Raw genomic sequence first — 18,855 nt, forward strand, 5'->3', positions numbered from 1 at the left:
AGTTGTGAGAAAAAACAGGGCTACAATGTGACCCCAAGCCTCAAAGCATGCACAGGTTCTCCACGGGCAACGGGAACAGCAGTCATGTTGAAAGGGGTGAACAAAGCACAGAGATACACGATAAACACCACTAACCAGGGCTCCAGGCAGCCCAGAATAAACCAGCTCGAAATAAATGGGCACTGAGACCCGAACAAAAACTTTCCAGGCAGCCTCAGGAGTGTGACGGCCCAGGACCCCAGGTAGCCCCGAAGTGCGGCACAGAAGGAAAAGTGGGCATGGGGTCCTCGCTGGAACCCCTCCACTGCCCTCTCCAACACCACTGGCTGCTCCTTTCCTCTGTCTCTTCCTTCGGTATCGAGGGAAGAAGGCATAACAAGACCAAGTGGGGCTGAACCAAGTAAAATATGCCCACTTCTTATGCCAAGCCAGTGGCACAGAACTGAGCAAATTAGCATGCACATATAAGCCCCAACTGTAATACCCAGCAAAGCACCACCTCGCTGATGGAGACTTAGAACGAACACACACACACACACACACACACACACACACACACACACACAATAAACCTTTTACCGGAGCAGTAGCTGAGAAGAAAAAATTGTAACTCCTCAAGCCTTAGCAAAAGCTAAATCCTGTCTCCCCTTAGCTGCAGCATTCGGCTTGATGTAGCTAAATTAACAAAATGTTCCCTTGGCATTTAAATGCTCTTTTTCTTTCCTTTTTTTCTCGTTGTAAGCAGAGTGGGGGGTGACGCATAATAAGTCAAAAGACAAAGCAACTTCAAAACAAAATCAGTTTTTTGTAAACAATCCTCGTGGGGATTTTTTTCCCCACACCCCAAGAAAAACAGCCCTGCCAGTTGTAATAGAAAGCCAAGTAAAGATAAATCAATTAGCTTGCTAATTTCTCCCCTCTCATTTATTTAGCTCTGCACTGTATTTGTCGTAATTGACGACAATTATGTTAATTACTAACTCCAGTATAATTACTATATTTATTGTCATTGAGCACGCGATGTACCCACAGCAAAGCTGGCATTTGTCGGGCATCAAGAAAGCAAACTGTCGAGAGGTGATTCTCGGCAAACTGGCGGATGTGGCTTCAGCAAATGAAAGGGCAAAAGAGATTTCATGCAATGTTAGTCTGAAAGCACCGGTTCATTAAGGATATTAATTTTCTGATAACTACACATTTAAGCACGACACACTAGCGCAGTATCTACAGGATTTCGCAATTATTAATGCGTGACAGTTTCAAATGCTAAGTGAATCAATTAAACAGCAGCATTCACAATTTGAGAAGAGATAACTGCTTCATAACTACCTAAGACTACAATTTTCACATGACAAAAAAGAGCCATTGAGGCGCCTTCAAAACCTGACAGGTCAAGAAAGAAGTTTGAAACAAAAGCACCTTACAACCATCATCTCTCCTCTTTACTTGTCAGATCAACTTTGCTAGTGTCTCCCCAGAAACGGCATCACATGCCAGCTGCCACAAGGTGATTTTTCATGTCTTGTCAAAGAAATCTTTTATTCTATTTGCTCTGCATTAACATGTTACATTTATTGATCAAGGGCCTGTTCGGCAGCCACAGCAGGGCACTGAGCTCTCCATGCCTACGGGGCTTTGATGTCCCGGTGACATTCGAGCCCGAATAATGCACATACTAAATGGATTTAATGCAGAAATGTGTTTGGGCCTGACAGTTACATTAATAACACCCCCTCATGCTGATAAATATGCAATTGCTACTATTAAGAGTTACCCAATTATGGAGAAAATATTTCTCTACCTTATAAATAAATCCATCAAGGAAAAAAAAGTTTTAACAATGGTGCATTTTCTTAAAACACTTCTCCAGCTGCAGAAAGCGGGCTGTGTGGGGGTTAACACCTCCTTCTCCTGCCCTCCCTTCCAATTGTTTTTAATAAGTCTTGCTTTATCTCAAGAATGGTTTGGGGATTTTTTTTTTTAAACCTCTTTTGTTGGTCTTCCCTGCTCTACCCGTCTCTTGTTTCTTCAGAACCAGAGAAAAAGCAGACACCCAGGAGACTGAAAAATTGGGTTCTGTATAAACTCAGAGAGGATCTTAGGGGAGGTGGTGCAAAGGTGGGGGGCACGTAGCTGATCTCCATAATGATGGGTCTGAAGGAGGAGGTGTCTTTTTTTTTTAAACTCTAAACGAAACCTGAACACGTGTGTGTCTCTCCCTCATTTAAAACCCTAAGTGACCTCGTGCTACGGCAGTGGGGGTGCGAAGGGGAAGAGAAAGCAGCTGGGACAGAAGAGACCTTTTATTAGAAAAGTCTCGGACAGGGAGAATTTGCAGTTATTATACCCCTGCAATTAAACACAGACACCAAGCAAAAAGCATAATCGCTCCCCTTTCATCATAAAGGAGCAGGAACAGCTGAAATCACCATCACTGCAGTCCCTGAGGAGACGAGAGGAAAGAGGCTTTTCAGATGGTGGGTTGTGCATGTGAGTCAGTACAAGTGCAAGGACATACACACACACCACCTCTTCTTTTCTCTCCAGACTCAACACTCATGCAACATGCAGTAATCTGTCCCAAGGTTCCCCATGCCAAGGTGAGAACAGCAAAGCCACCACAAGTGCTGAGCCATTTCTCCCCATGACAGTGACCTTCATCTGAGCCACGCCTCACAGCCCAAGGGGAGATAAAAGAAGGGGATGAGTTCTCTAGGAACCCTCATCTCCAAGCTGGCCCAGGCATCATGAGATCCTGTGTCACTAAACTTTCCAAATCAGGGAGGTTTGCGGAAACAGAAGCAAGGATGAAATGCAACAGATGGAACACCAAGGCTTCCAGGGTCTCCAACTTGGCATTGAAGGATCCACCCCGCCCCTGCTCCAGTGACTTCCACAGGCTGCTCGGGATTTAAAAAGAAAAAGAAACTTTTTTCCCCTACAAGGAAATATAGGCCCATCTTCTCACACAAAGAAAGCAATGATTTATACCTTGAAAAGCAGTTTAGAGTAATCGTAAAACTGAAGTCGGACCACTGGGTCATTTAATCCCAGCTCTCCCATTTAACCATGAAGGTGGTCTGGGGCAAATTTGTTCCCCTGTCTGGGCCTCAGTTGCTTCATCTGTAAAATGTGGGTGAAAATAGTCCCATTGTCAAAATGCTGTTGACAGGAGAAGGAATGGATGAGATAACACGTTAAGTATTCTATCCAGTCTTGGCATGTAGTAAGTGTTCCATAATATTAGTTATTTATTAATAAGAAAATAAACATGATAACTGATGTTGCTTGTTTGATCCCTTGTCCCTGGACTCCTTTGGAGAGTGGAGCCAGTCGCCTCTTGGCACGGCCCGCAGTATCAGTGGATGCAAAGCCCACAGACTAAGGGACTCAAGAATCTGCTGATTGGGTATCTTGGAACCAATTCCCAGCGGATATCAAGAGACTACCGTATTTGCAAGGCTGCTTTATTGTGAAGCTCATCAAGAGAAGCATTCTGCAAGCTATCTCAGACAGGACTCAGAGGTCTTCCTCAACAGAGTGCAGCTGGCATGGGGGAGGGAGGATTCTTTTTTGTCCGAGGCTGTCCAAAGCCCTGCAAGACATTTAGCACCCCTGGCCTCACCCACTAAATGCTAGCAGAGCCCCTACCCCCAACATTGTGACATAACTTCATGGTTGAGAACCTGGACAGCCAGTGAGCAAAAAGTCTAAAAGAGTTAAGCTCGCCAGTCTCTCCCCTCGTCCCCTCAAATCACCACTGCTTCCAACAGCCACCCTGACAGCACAGAGCAGCATCACCACATGCACAATGATGTCCTCTGAGCAGACAGCAGGGCAGGAGAGGGTCAAGCCCTGGGGACTAAGTTCCAAACAGCTCAGGGAGAGAAACTTGACAAAGAAAGGAAAAATAAACCCAAGATTCTGGGGGAGTAAAACGGATGAGATGGGAAATAAAAGGCATTACTAAAAAGTCTAAGAATTTCCTATCCTAGAGGCAATGCTGTAGGAAATATGGAGACAATGTTTATGAAAGCACTTTCTAAGTCACTGCAAAGTTACAGTGATCATCACCATCTATGAGAAAGCTGAACCTCAGGAAAGCCCTACAGCCCCTTAGATAACTCCTCCTCCAGCTGAAGGGTAGAAATCCAGGAAGTCAGGACATTCTTGGAGGAGACGGAGATGCCATACAAACCATGCTCACAGTGGCCTGATACCTGCTTCCTTAATGATTTTCCCTCCCTCCTTCCCTTCTTTCTTTCAAACTGTTTTTGGTGGTTCTACAGTCATGGAGGCCACTCCAAAAAGTGTGGTAAGTAAAGGAAATCAAAGTCTTGCTATTGAGACATTAAATATTACCTGGCAAGTCATCTTCCACTTCACCTTTTGATTGTATGTTCTGTTGGCAGCTGGAGACACCAGAATGGCCAGTGATATTCTTGGAACAAAAAAGGTGCTTGTCTCAGCATTTCCCAGCTTAGAGAGAACACTGGTTCCAACATACATAGACCCCTGCCTCCTTGGACTCACTCAGGTCTTATCAATGCCCATTTTGAAAATTCACTAACAGTTCATCTTTCTTTTTTTTTTTTTTTTTAGATTCAAAAGTTATTAATAAATTCAATTTTACCTTTCAAATACAGACTCTATTACAGAAACTCAAAAATGGATTATTATTAGGTGAATGGATTTACAGTTCATCTTTCTAAAGCCTATCTTTTCTCCCATCATCTCTTCCTCTCAAGGCTTACTGACATGAGCTCTGTTGCCACCCCCACTCCAGCATGCTCCCCAAGTAAGACCACTACATTTGGGTTTTGAAAACAAGTATGAACGAGTCCCCTGACTGCAAAGAAATGTTTTGATGAAGACCCAATGCCAACAGAACATGCCCTTTGAGCTGTTCTCCTGAGAGTCGGGCAGGGGGGAAATTCTCTCTCTCACTCATTTCACCGTAATATGAACAAAGGTACGCTCCTAGCTGGCAGGGATGAAAAAATATGTATGAGATGAGTGGGTTTAGCCTATGGAATGTCAGAGACAGTTGGAAAACTAAAGTATTTGTCTGTTCAGATAGCCTAGGTTATGCTGCATTAACAAATACCCTCAAGTCTTATAACACAGATTTATCTCTCATTTACAATCTATGTCCAACATAGATCAGCAAGGGGTTCTGCTCATTTATGGTCAGAATCCAAGACTGACGATCACAGGAGGCAGAAGAGAAAGTGGCAAATTGTGCACTGGCTCTTAAAGTTTCTGCCCATTGGTCATACCAAAGGATACAGAGATGTGTAAATATACGACATGTTGAGGTAGAGGAAATCTGAGTGATTGTGAGGAACCCCAATGACTACCAGAGAGTGAAATGGCCCCTATGGAGGATCAAGCCTGGGCTTTTAGCCTCACTAGCAGCATGTTTAAGCACTAAACATAGCTATGCTTACTAAAGACCTATTATGTGCCAGGTAATTTGTTAGGCACTTTACACACCGTTAGACACTCAACATTTCTGCAATTAGTCCAATACCAGTGAAACAACTGGTGAGTCATAGATGCAAGATTTCAGGCGAGGGTGGTCTAATCCCAAAGCCTTGGTTCTTTTCATTACACTGCCCATTTTCCCAACTGAGCAGCAAGTTAACAGGCCCAGCTTCATCTAGCAGTTCACAGCAGACATACAAACGGCAGTGTGTCCGTCCTTGAAGCTTTGACAGTGCACCAGATGCCCACCTCACTGCCTGCAGGGGAGGACAGTTTCTTTACTGGAGCTGCCCAAACTCCCCAGCCCTTCACTTTCATCCTGGCCAAAGCCAGGAAGCAACAAGCAAGCTCCCACCTCAGAAATTTTCTCTCCTAAGCAATTCCCCTATCCAGTGCATTTATGAGAGTGATGATAAAAAAGATGCAACTGCAAATAATTTAATTTTTAAGACATAAGCTTCCTGTTAACATAGATCAATTAAACCCTCTTGATTTTACTGCCAGATTGACATGGGTATATTTATCACTGTTTGCCCTGAGAGCCCTGCTCTGCCCGCTGTGTTCAACAAGCTCCTCAGGCAACCCACTCAAATCACTCAGGGCCCTTGGGAGAGAGGAATGGGGCCACCAGGGAGAACTCTGCTCTTCCCCAATCAGGGAGAAGGAACACTGAAGCTGGAACGACCCATTAACAACTTCTCTTTACCTTGAGCAGATGAAGGAACCAGCACTGGCTAAGGCAGAGGATTCTCTTTACTGATCAGCAAAGTAAAATATGAAAATACCAAAAACAAGTTCAAAAAACGAGTTTGGGACAATGGATATTCAAATATTCTTGGTGGCAGAAATTGGTATAACCTCTCAAGAGCAATCTGACATCTGCATCAAAGCCCTCTGACAATTCTCTCTCTAGGAATTTGTCCCAAACAACTAATCAGAGACATATTCATCAATGAGTATTACAAGGATATTTATCATAGAGATACTTATAACATTAAAAATCTGGAAACAGGGCCAGCCCCGTGGCTTAGCGGTTAAGTGCGCGCACTCCGCTGCTGGCGGCCTGGGTTCGGATCCCTGGCGCGTACCGACACACCACTTCTCCGGCCATGCTGAGGCCACGTCCCAGGTACAGCAACTAGAAGGATGTGCAGCTATGACATACAACTATCTACTGGGGCTTTGGGGGAAAAAATAAATAAATAAAATTATTAAAAAAAAAATATCTGGAAACAATCTAAAATATCCAACACTAAGAAATAAGAAACCATTGAAAACTGTAATGCAGTATATACTGAGATGGGAAAATGCAACACAATGTAAGCAACAGCATCATTTTTAAAATATTTGGCATTATAAAAGACTGGAAGACAATAAAATGTTAACAGTGGTGATTTCTGGGTAGCAACATTATCCGTGATTTGAGAGAAAGAGGGTTTCATCATACTTTTCTGAGTTTTCCAAGATTTCCATATTGACCATTGTTGTTTTTACTATAAGAAGAAATTATCTTCAAAAAATAAAATCAAAAGTACAATTTCAAGCAGTTGTAGATACTGGACTCATAATCATTAATGTATTTAAGTTCAAGGGGCAAACCTTCACTCCTCTCAACTATTATCTGATTAGCTCCCTAAACCCTCCATCCCCACTCCAGCATGGATGACAAGACCCTGCCCCTAGGCATCATGTCCAGCTACCTGGTCCCATTTCACACTCACTGTAGCTCACCTGGTTCCCATCCACTCACAACAGGAAGAATGAGATCTGGGCCGAGAGGACAGAGGTGAGGAATGTTTGAGTCTCTTAAGAGAGCCAGAAATTTTATTCAGAAATGTTGGCTTGTCTCCCTTTCCAACTTCCAACCTGACAGGGCACACACTGAGTCCAGGGACTTTCATTCCCCCCAGGACAGAGTCATAGAAACAATACAGCCTGAATTTCCACGACCTTCTGCGTGGAGAGGTAACCAATTTACTACTGGCAGTGGTGAATTCACCATAGTTAATGCAGGAGAGAAGACTCTGAGGTGTAATGAGAAGAAAAAAATATATATAGTAACTTAAAACAAAAGTTCAGAGCCTATAAATCCATAACCACCCTTCCCTCCAGCATTAACAGGTAGTCATAGGGAGAATTAGCAGAATCATCACTTTGATGATTGAGATTAACAATGATGACGGTGTAAAGCTATGCATTAATAGTAAGACAATAGAGAACGACGTTCTTAACATGAGTGGTTAACTAAAGCCTGGTATCGCCCTTTTAACTAACATCTTGGCAAGAAGTAATACAAATCTGGCCCCATAAGAAATTCACTGGGCCGGCCCTGTGGCTTAGCGGTTAAGTGCACGCGCTCCGCTGCTGGTGGCCCAGGTTCGGATCCCGGGCGTGCACTGACGCACCGCTTCTCCACCCACGCTGAGGCCGCGTCCCACATACAGCAACTAGAAGGATGTGCAGCTATGACGTACAACTATCTACTGGGGCTTTGGGGGAATAAATAAATAAATAAAATTATAAAAAAAAAAAAAAAGAAATTCACATGTTAGTATATACACGGAATATCTCTGGAAGACTACAAACAATCAAGTAACAGTAGTTAGCAGTGCAGACGGGCACTGGGAGGCTCAAGGACATAAGTGTAAAGGAGACTTTCTTTTAATTGGCTGCGTGTTTGTTCCTTCTAAAGGCTGTGCCATGCGCCTGTACTAACTATTCAAAAAATGAATAAATAGAACATCTTGCCTAAAAACAAACTGTAGCGTAAAACACAAACGGACTGCGGCTGATTTTGCAACGTATGGGAGTAACAAAATTTGTATTGGGGGTATTGTTCCACTTAAGGCAATACCTTGATACGACTCTTTGGATGTGAAAAGGAAGCCTGCTGAGATGTTCTATAAAAAGAAGGGGAGGTAATTTTTCTGTATATAACAAAGTGAGAAGAATTTTGTATTTCTGAGGGCAGCTCTGGAAAGAGGGTAAGTGACGTGGAAAGGCTGAGAAAGGGGCTGGGAGAGAGAAGCGCCTGGTTACCTGCAGGTGGCCTGGTCCTAATGAGAGGCACAGCCACGGAGACATCCTCCACGGCAAGGGAGTACCCAAAAGATTTCCAGGAACAATGCTATTCCAAACTTGTCTCCTGCTGTGTGTCACAATTACCATCCCACCTCCTCCCAGTACACCTTGAAAAGTAAAAAGTCTATAATACATAGTTATATTGGGTTGGGCTTCAGAGAAATGAAGAGGGTGTCCGGACTGGGAGCAGACAGGCTGCCAAGAGGGAGAACAGCAGACAACAGCGTAGAGAGATAGAGCAGGGAGCTACAGTGAACCTGGTGCAGAGCAAACTGACCGGGGGATATGCTCCCCCGAATCCCGTGGAAAGAGTGAGTGACAGCTAGGGAGAAAATTTCTACAGAATGTGGGATGGGGACTCACAATATTTGGATATGATGACCCCTGCAGCCTGGGGGGCTTGGGTCATCTGTTACATGCCCACTTATTTAGAAGGTAAGTTTACGATCTTTTTTCTCTTCTCTTCTCCCTATCCTCTCCCTTCCTCCACTTTTTTTTTTTTTTTTTTTTTAAGAGGAAGTAGTTGAGCATCTAAAACGTCTTTGATTTTGATCCAGCTGAAGGCAAAGCTAGAGACCACTGCCCGGGTAAGCGCGCTTCTTCCTCTGACACCCAAGAGAAACAGTGCAGCCTCCCCTCGCCCCTCATTTAGGTAGATAAAACAATCAAAGATGTTCCAATCCCAAACATATCCACATCAAGTCAGGATTGCTTTTCTCCAGTCTGGTCTCTAACTCCTTCCAGCTTAACCAAGTCCTAATGTAAACCCTTCTCAAACATTAGACCTTATCCCTCCATTGCTCATCCCTACCCCAACCCAGCTATAACCCACTGTGGAGATCCCAAACTGACCACAACACGGACAAGAACAGGTTCCTGACCAGATGCGATAGCTCCTCAAACTCAACACTCACAGAAATTTCTCTCCTAACTACAAAAGAAAATCGCAACTCCTCTCCCTCTGAATCCATTTCACCAACCTTCTTCTCACTAAATTTTCCTGCCTCCACGACCCGTCATTTCCTGTGATAAATCCTTATAGATCTAGCCCCTCAGAACCAAGAGCCCATTCTCACCACTGACTCCACTCTACACATACACCTCCCAGGGTCCAGCCTCTTCTCTGCCAAAGAGAGGCAAGGCCTCTGGGTGTGACAAAGACAGCTCTGTTTCCTCAGATCTGACAGCCCAGTCCCATGACCTGTGCCCACTGACACACTCCCTCATGGGACCCAGCCTCCTCAAACCCACATCCGGGTTCCTACCAGCAAGGCAGCCACAGCCTGAGCCACAACGCTCTGAGCCCCCGGAGGCCAGTCACATAGGAAGAACTCTTTCCAATGCCCAGGCAAAGGACCACTTTGCCTGAGTCCGGAACTATTTAAGCGGTGCACGTGTCTCAGGCACGGTCCAGTCCAGGCTGTGTACTCTGTCCTCACCTTGTGTTTGAGACCAAAAACCATTCTTAATTTCTTTAGAGTAAGCATTTATTTATTTGGTATCCTCTCATCACTATGCATTACCTTGTGCCTTGGTGGTTTCCACATCCCCCCAGATCCATACAAACCCTTTGAGAGGCAAGGAGACAACACGCACAGTGCCCACTCTCTTTCTACATAACCCTTCCCCAAGCATCAGCCCAAGATCTGCCGGCTTCACTTAAATTCCCCTTTACCTGCTAATGCCTTAATGCCCCAAGTTTTGTCCATTTCTCTCAAATTCTTAATTCCTGAGTGTCCTGACTCAGAAGTTGGGAGAGAAAAGACTCCCAGGCATGGAAGCAGGAAAGTACCCCAGCCCTGGGGTGGGATTCCCACTGCTCATCTTTCCTTCCACCCAAGACAGTATGCTCCATTCAGAGGACAGCACAGCTCTCAAGGGTTCACTCAGGGAAAAAGCCCTGCACAGAACCAGCTTGTTAGGGGGACAAGCCACCACCTTGACCCCTATTCATTTATCCCACTAATACCCACTTCCCAAGTACCTCCTACTTCCCTCCTCTAAGCCCCTAAACCAGTCACAATTCATAACCTTTTAGGAAAAAATGAAATGTCTGTATTCTCCATTGGAATAACACATAAGAGCACACTTACCTTTTGCCAAGATTGGAAGAGTTGTTAGAGGGTTTCCCTCCCACCCACCCCATGCCAACAGTGTTTGAATTACTTTGAAATACCATCTGGGAGAAATCATCGTCACAAATATTTAAGGTTCCAATTCATAAAAAGGCAAAGAAAGAAAATACACACACCCTACCTGTGATTTGGCAAATGCTTTGGGAGATGGCGCTATCCAGAAAAGCATTCCTAAACGCCCCCAAAACACTCTTGCTGGTTCCATCTCATTCCTTCCCCAAGAGCATTCTAACTCATCTGCATGGGTGTCAGTGAGAAAGGAAAAGAACCAAGGGAAACTATGTCGGCCCTCTTGTGGGAACTCACGTGAGATGGATGACGCTCACGCTCGCTGCTTCTTCAGCAGCACAAAGAGGCTAGCCAAGGAATCACTTGAGGCAGAGTCAAAGCTTTGGGGCACGATTCCACATGTCTCAGAGCCCTGCGCCCTATGCAGAGCTGGAACGTTTGGCTTTTATCTGCAGGACCTTACCAGGGCACTGGGCCTCGCAGGCCTGCTCTGCATCTTGTGAAGGTTACATACCTCAGAAGGTTAAAGCTCAGATCGAGCCTCTTTGCGAAATGTCCACAGTCCCTGCCGAGGTGCTCTGGAATTTCTCTGCAGTCCTGGCCTATGTAGGACACCTGGAAATTAAATGGAACAGAAACAATGTGGCAAACGGAAATCGCCCAGCTGCTCACAACCCTGAGTCATTGATCCGATGATTGCTTCCGCAACTTTAAAAGCACGCTCCTCACACAAAAAATGGCCACATTTGTGGCTGTTTTCCTGATCAAATCAGCTTTGGGGGCTTCAGGGACTCTGCCAACAGCTCCCCTTTCCTGGTACACTTAGCATGATCTCCATCATGCTAATCCCGGCACAATGGAAATTGGACTAAAATTGGCTGGATTCAGGTGTCCAAAATAACCCCAACGTCAGAGCATGCTGATATAATCGCAGCAATCAGCCTCTCGCTCAGAGGCCTTTCCAACAGCTGCCCCTCTGCCTCTCCTTCTCCCTCTCCTCCAGTGTCCCTCCCCTCCCAAATACCCTGTTATGCACATTACCTCATAAAAGACAGAGCAGATGCACTTACCAGCGTTCAACCTGCAGGGTGCTGGAACAAATGGGTTTGGACAAGAAAACCTCCCCAGACCGCCAACCCCATCCCATTACCACTGTGTATAAAACGTCCTCCACACCCCGAACAAAACTGATTCGAAGGCGACAGGGCAACAACGGTGGCCACAGCTTCCAAGTCACCCTCGTCCAGGGAACCTTTTGCAAGCAGTCCCATGCTATTTGCAGAGCTGTTCCCCTAGGCATTCTTTTACTTATTTATTTTATATTTATTATTATTATCCTAGTGTGTGCCCACATATTAAGAATCTGAACTGAACTACGGTCCCAGAACTTCAAACCGTGGGAAGGTCAGAGGGCTTTCTCACTGCTCCAACCACTAAGTTTTTGAAACCCATTTTTACAGATAGCACCCTGCAGTCAGATTGGCAACTAATTCCAAAACCCATCAAGCAAACCCATGGCTCAGAGTTGGCCAGTGGGTCACAATACATGATACTTCCCTGAAGGACCCTACCCTCAATCACCAGGTAGAAATTCAGGCCCATCACACAGCTACAGCCTTGATCCTTTCCCCCTACAAATCCACAGTCTTTATGCACACAAACAAGGACGTCTTGGAATGAGTGAGAGAGGCCCCAAGGAGTTATGCTTCCTAATGAGGAACAAGACTATGGTAGCCCTCTCACATTCTCAGATATTAGGTTGAACCATATGAATTACTAATATTCAATCATTTTAGAACTCCAAAAACAGCACTTTCATATGGCTCAACCTAATACAAATCACACTGCACCCTAGCACCCTCAACTCTTCAAGTCATCTCTCAACCCTCTCCTATACAATGGGGACAGACTGCTGACAACACATCCTGTATTCACTCTCCCTCAGTAACTTCACTCCTGGAGGAGAGAAAGTGGGAAGAAAAGACAGAAAAATAACTGACTCCAATAAAATAATTTTGACCAGGGAAGATACAAGCCAAAAAAGCAAAGGGCTCTAAGTTCAATCTAGCAATCTCTTCCCTTTCTACATGGGACCCATCTGTCTTCAGGACCCCTTGTGTAATAAATTAAGCTCTGCTTCCAAGCCGAGATAGAAATCATACACCAAGGAGAGACTGGGGATATAAGGCCCCAATCAATCCAGGGACTTCAATTTCCCTCAGGATGTCCACTCGATCAGTAGCTTCTTCTGTATTATAAGTTCACATTGACCCCCAGGCCCACGGGCTCACCAGAAAACCCATCCCTTTCACCCCAGCATGCACCACCATCCTGTACATATACATCATCATCATTTAAGACCTCTGTGATATATATGGCAGAGAAGCTGTGCTTTAGACACAGAAACTGAGCTCTTTCCTCATAGACTCGCCAAGGACTAAATCTAGTAGGGACCCAGTTTGTCAAAAACTCTCATGTTTTGGGGCCAGCCCAGTGGTGTAGTGGTTAAGTTTGCGTGCTCCACTTTGGCGGCCCCGCGTTCGCAGGCTCAGATCCCAGGCGCGGACCTACGCACCGCTCATCAAGCCATGCTGTGGCGGCATTCCATATACAAAAAAATAGAGGAGGATTGGCACAGATGTTAGCTCAGGGCCAATTTTCCTCACACACACACAAAAAAAACCCTCATGTTTTAAACAAGGAAACTAAGACTCCAGAGGCCTGCCCAGTGTAGTACAGCTTCTTAGGGATAGAGCCCAGACCACATCCTGCACCAGGAATAAGGATTTCCAACTTAGGGACATGGAGTTCTTACCAATCCACATGGGAATGTGGATTTTCTTGATCAACAAATAGCAATGGCGCATCTATTATACCGTTTTGGCTTCAAAATGAGTCTTCCTAGCTAAAAGGTCAAGAACTACCTACGATACCACGCTGAAGGCCCCAGAAGAGTGTCAGAGCCTGGAGAAAGAGCAGGATATTTGCTCCTCTTTTTCTTCTGTAGGATTCTCCTTCAGAGGAACCAGCAGCGCCAAGGAGAGCTATCACCACAGGGCATTCAGATCATGCACAAAATGTCTGATGAGACTTTCTTTCGACTTTATTACATGTTCTTAACAAAACATCCTAGGAAAACTAAACAAAGCACAACTTGTTCCCATTCCAGAGATGAAGACCAAGTCTCCAAAATTTAGTATGAAAACCAACTTGATAAGCCATCTGCATGCTTGGACCACCCCATGGTAAACTGGAAGCTTTTAGTGATGTGAGTTAAGCCAATCATGTGGAAGGGTTCAAATAGGCTGGTAAAGGCTTAAAAGCAGCAAGTAGCCACTGCCAGGCATTGCAACTCATAATGAAGAAAGACTTGTTTAAGAAGTGCTCCTGAGTGGAAGACATTACCTCTCAGGATGCCAGGAAGCTTCCTGGAGCACAGGACCACCTACTGTAAGATATGAAGCCAGAAGAGCCAGACCAAAAATAGTTTCCTTCTCCAGCAAGCAAGAGAAGGGATGCAGAGATTAATAGATCTTAAACAACACAGAAGCAGGAGCACATCCAAAATGAGAAGTCATTGCATTTAGTCAATTATCTTGATTTAGACTGAACTGAATGAAGTTTGTACTTTTAGTGTGCCTACCTTATATAATCTATACCCCAAGACTTGCACCCTGTGCGGAATGATAACAGAAAGGGACATCATTATCAGAGAAATGAAAACATATCAAGTTAAACACCTCTAGAGAGGAACACCAGAGAGAAAAACAAGAATGTCTGGGCGGGATCCCCACACATACACACATCCGGCCCCTCTGAGCAGAAAGTGCAAAAATTACCAAACCACAGAAGCCTGCGGGTTTCTCTTTGCAGTGGGGATGGTCTGGCTCCCAGGACATTTCTGGGAATGGTGGGTTTGTCAGCAGTAAAACTGAGAGGAGATTTTATTTTACGGTGCCTGCCACCAGCCAGCGGTGGGGGATCCTCAGTTTTAAACTGGCAGTACTGGAAGGTGTGTCAGAGTAGAAACAGCCCTGGGCATGAGTTTGAGTCTGTGCTACCTACTAGCTGTGGTATCGTGAATGGGTCACAATCTCCTGGAGTCTGTTTCCTCTTCTGTAAACTAGTCTAATACTAACTACTTCCAAAGGCATTAATAATAATGTAATGACTAACATTTATTAAATGTCTACCTGGATGTTATCTATTCAATCCTCATGAAACAGCCCCATGAGTCACACATTATCCTCAATTTACTTATAGGAATGAGATAAGATAACATTTAAAGTACACAGCACTATCCTCTGCATCTAGTGGCCACTTGGAAAACAGTTGTTGAATCAGATCAATATCCCTATGGAAGGAATTTGTTACTCCAATGTCTCTTGGGCACAAGACGTCAGTGTCCAAATTCCAAGTGCGCATTTGCGTCTACAGTTGCACTGATGACACTTGGTCATAAGCTAGTGGAAGATTATGTGGAAGAAGACTGAGGACTTACTGAATATAAATGATGCATTCAAGCCAAGAGAAGGCCACAGGAAGTCAGATCCATGTTGAATGAAGGATTTTACAGAGATAAGTGGAGGGAGGACTGCAACATCCCAACCGTGTTGGGTTATAGGCCTGTGGAACCCCTAAAAACCAGGGCAACAGCAGTCAGCCCAGTGACAATGAAAGCAGTGATCTAGTTTCAGCAAAACATCATCCATCTCAAGTTGTTTAATTTTATCTGTTATGGTTTTTTCTTTACGCTTAAACCATCCCTTTATTTGGGGTTTATAGGTCTCTAAACACAAACTTAGAAAAAAGTTATATCTGGTTTTGTGTTTGTCTATTGAAACAACACTGTAATAAAAACAATATCAACACTATGAGCTCATGGGAAGCTGTTTTTTTCCTTTAAGGATTTACCAAAGTTTGAGAAGTACCACGTGACACACATTCAAGGTGCTACCTCTTGTAATAGCTGTCATTAGAAACTGCAAGGGGCAGAATGCTAAAAAGACCCTAACCTCCAGGCTGTCGCTCAGATTCACGGGCCTAGGAGGTTTAGGACATGGAGAACTAATGCCCCAGGGGCATTTTCCCAGCCTGCCTTCTCAGCTCCTCCCCTGGCGGCTCCATCTGCTTAAAACAGCCCCCAAGGGCCCAAAACCCCTTGCACACAGTATCAGTGATTGCCCCTGGGCTGTTTGGGGTGGGCTAAAAGCAGGGGGTGCAGCAAAAATCAAGTTTGGGAGATGAGGAAAGAGAAGAGCAGGAGCCTGCACAGGAAAGTTCTCAGCCCCACTGCCAAGTCCTTCATGAAGCTGGAAGAAGCTACACCCAGAGGATGCTGGGTCTGAAACGCAGAGACCTAGGGTCTGAGGGGAAGGGGACCCTTCTTGGGCAAAGGCCTCTCCTCCCTCTATGCAGCCATGTTAACTCCCAGAAACCCCTCCCCACGCCCCTGCCACCAGCTAAATAAGACCCATCATTTTTAACCCTTCCCCCAGGCTGGTACCTCCCTGGCCTGCTCACTTCTGAACTCTGAGAAGGGGGAAAGATTCCCTTTAGCCCAAAGTAATCTCAAAATCCAACTGTGCCTGACACTACCTGCCTTAGGCAATCCAAGACAAGAGCTTCAAAACCTCAGAACTATTTCTCCAGCGTGTGCAAAGGTGGAAGGAGGAGGGCTGGCTTAGTACGAGGTTAAAAACAGACCTGGCTTTTCCAGCAGGTGAAAGGCACCCGTCCCAGCATGGCTGAGTCCACCCCTCCAGCAATGACTAAAAACACCTGAGGCTTCACTACAGGGCTGAAAGCAAGCGAGGCTGGGTGTCTATCACCCAGGGTTGAAACTGGAGTGTTGCCATTCCCCAAAGACACCTGTTCAGTAAATGAGGTGCTGAAATAAAACTGGAGGACCGTAGCCTTCTACCTGCCTTGGATAAGGGGCCTATGGTTAGTCTGCAGCAGAGCCCCCCAACCTAGGCCTGCAGGGATGCATCATGATTTTCATTGTGTCTTTGGTGGGCCCCTTCCTCTATTTAAAAAAACTAAAACTAAAATTTACATTAAAACGTTTTCTTTGACCAAAGTTTTTTTTTTTCCTTCTGATTATAAAAGAAATCGAAACTTTTTTGTGGGCCCCAAAAGGGACTGCGGGCCTTGGGCACTGCCCACCCTCCCTGATGGAGAAGTCGTCCCGGCTGGCCCAGGTCAGTGAGCGCTAGCGGGGAGGGAGGTGGAGGGGACCTGGGGGGGGCCTTCCTCCCTCCGTCCACAGTCAGGGGGTATGCCAGGCCCAAAAAGGGGTCTGTCTTCACCCAACTAGGACAGGCCTGGGCACCGGGCAGACTCCTCGCCTGCAGATGCGGCCCCCTCAGGTGGGGCAGGGAGCCCTGTTTCACCTGGGGCGCCCTCGCCGCGGTGCTCGCTCCCCAGACGGACTGTGCCCCCGGCGGGGGCGGGGGCGGGGCCGGCCCCGGCGCACTTACTTGAGTTCCACTGACCACGAGCCCGGCCATGGCGACGGGGCGGGCGCGCGGCACGCAGCGCAGGGCGCGGCACACGGAGCGCGGCGGCGGCGGCGGGCAGCGCGGGCCGGGCGCGTAGTTCCGCACTGGGTGGTCAGCTGACCCGGCGGAAGCCCGAGGCGCGGGCCGGGCGTCGGACCTCGGCTGAGCTGTGCGCCCGGCGCCCGCCCGCCCTCGGCCCGGCCCTCGCGCAGGGGAGCGTCGGCAGCCCCCACCGCGCGCCGCAACAGGTGCCCGCAGCGCCCGCGGCCCGACGGGAGGCCTTGACCGTTTGACTTCCCGTGCCGCCCGGGCGTCCCGGGACCCTATCGCCCCATGAGGGGTCGGGGGAGGGGGTAGTAACTGCAACCCCCAAAACTCCATGCCCATAGCTGTACTGCGTTAGTCGCGGGCACACTGGGGGCGGGGGGCTTGCCATCGGGGGCGCCCCATCGGAGCCGTTAGCCGGGAACGTGGGGGGCCGGGCCTTGGCTATATTTCACAATCCGGGTTACGTAACTATCCTCAACTGCAGGAGGAGGGGCCTCTTGGCCGGAACACCCCTCCTCAACTTGGAGGGGATGGGGGAAGTCGAGAGGTCGAAAAGACGCCTGATTTCCTGGGGCTTCTATTTGTAGGGGGAGGAGGGAGGATTTGAATTTCCCTACATAGAAAGTGCTGGCTCAGCTAATAGCATCCCAGTCGACAGTAATAAACCCTGGAAATGAGAATCCAATGATATCCCCAAATTTCAGGATTCTCTTGTTCTCTCCCTCCTCGCAAGGAAAAGGTATTTGTGAAGCTCAAAATCATTCGTGCGGTCAGCCTCCACACACACACCTTCTCCTCATCTGGAAGTGAGGGTGGCCGTTGCTGCCTCCTTTCTGGATGAGCTCAGGCTCAGTGGGCAGGCAACGAGAAGCTCATGCCTGTCCTCAACTGAAAGGATCCAAATTTCTCCATGCCTGTTTTTGCAATCACACCTCTGTCCCCAGGATGCACAAACTAATTCGTTTTCATATTGTCACTCATCCCCTATGGCAGATAAGAGCCAGCACAGCCTTAACTGGCCTCTCCACTCTGCTCTCCTTATACCAATGGGTATAGGCACCGTTCAAATACAGAAGGGAAAGCTGAGTCCTGCTGTGCCAGACTCCAGGTCTCACACGCGTTGCAGGTGCCTCCACTCAGTAGGCCTATTGATAATTGTAGCTTCCCGTCTCCGTCAAAGAGGTGTTCACAGGGCTTTTCGTTGTTCCGTGTGTCTGAACAGCACTTAGAAACCCCCGGTTTTGCAGCTGATGATAATTATGATCGTGGTTAAGCATTTTGTGGCTAACATCATTGTCTCTCAGGCCTGGTGCCAACACATTGTAATGTGAGCCCTTATTGTCAGCATTCTGAAGAGTGGTGTTGACCTCTGAGGGTTGACCTGCCTGCCCCCCTTTCTGCTGGGAGGAGCGGACACAGCAAAGTGGAGCTATAAGAACACAGATTTGGCTGTGTTTACTTTGGGGGGTTCAGGAAATACTGCAACAAAAGGTCCTGCAGGCCAAAAAAGAAAGCTTGCCCTCCAGAGATAAGGGGGATCAAAGGGAATCTTCTTCAGAGGCCTACTCCCCCACGGACCAGCTCCTCACGCT

At 46.7% G+C, this 18,855-nt stretch overlaps 1 protein-coding gene across 1 annotated transcript in view; it reads right to left on the reverse strand.

The window, feature by feature from the left end:
- Positions 1-17,262, reverse strand: part of LRMDA (leucine rich melanocyte differentiation associated) — a 1,021,905-nt gene extending 1,004,643 nt beyond the window's left edge. Inside the window, exons 1-2 of the mRNA XM_058543109.1 lie at positions 17,195-17,262; positions 11,227-11,327 (exon numbers count right to left, since the gene is read on the reverse strand). Coding sequence (XP_058399092.1) covers positions 11,227-11,327; positions 17,195-17,224 — 131 coding nt within the window. The 5' untranslated portion in view covers positions 17,225-17,262. The remainder of the gene's footprint in view (positions 1-11,226; positions 11,328-17,194) is intronic.
- Positions 17,263-18,855: the final 1,593 nt, after the last annotated feature.

This window comes from Diceros bicornis, chromosome 6, assembly GCF_020826845.1.
Source record: "Diceros bicornis minor isolate mBicDic1 chromosome 6, mDicBic1.mat.cur, whole genome shotgun sequence".
NCBI lineage: Eukaryota > Metazoa > Chordata > Mammalia > Perissodactyla > Rhinocerotidae > Diceros > Diceros bicornis.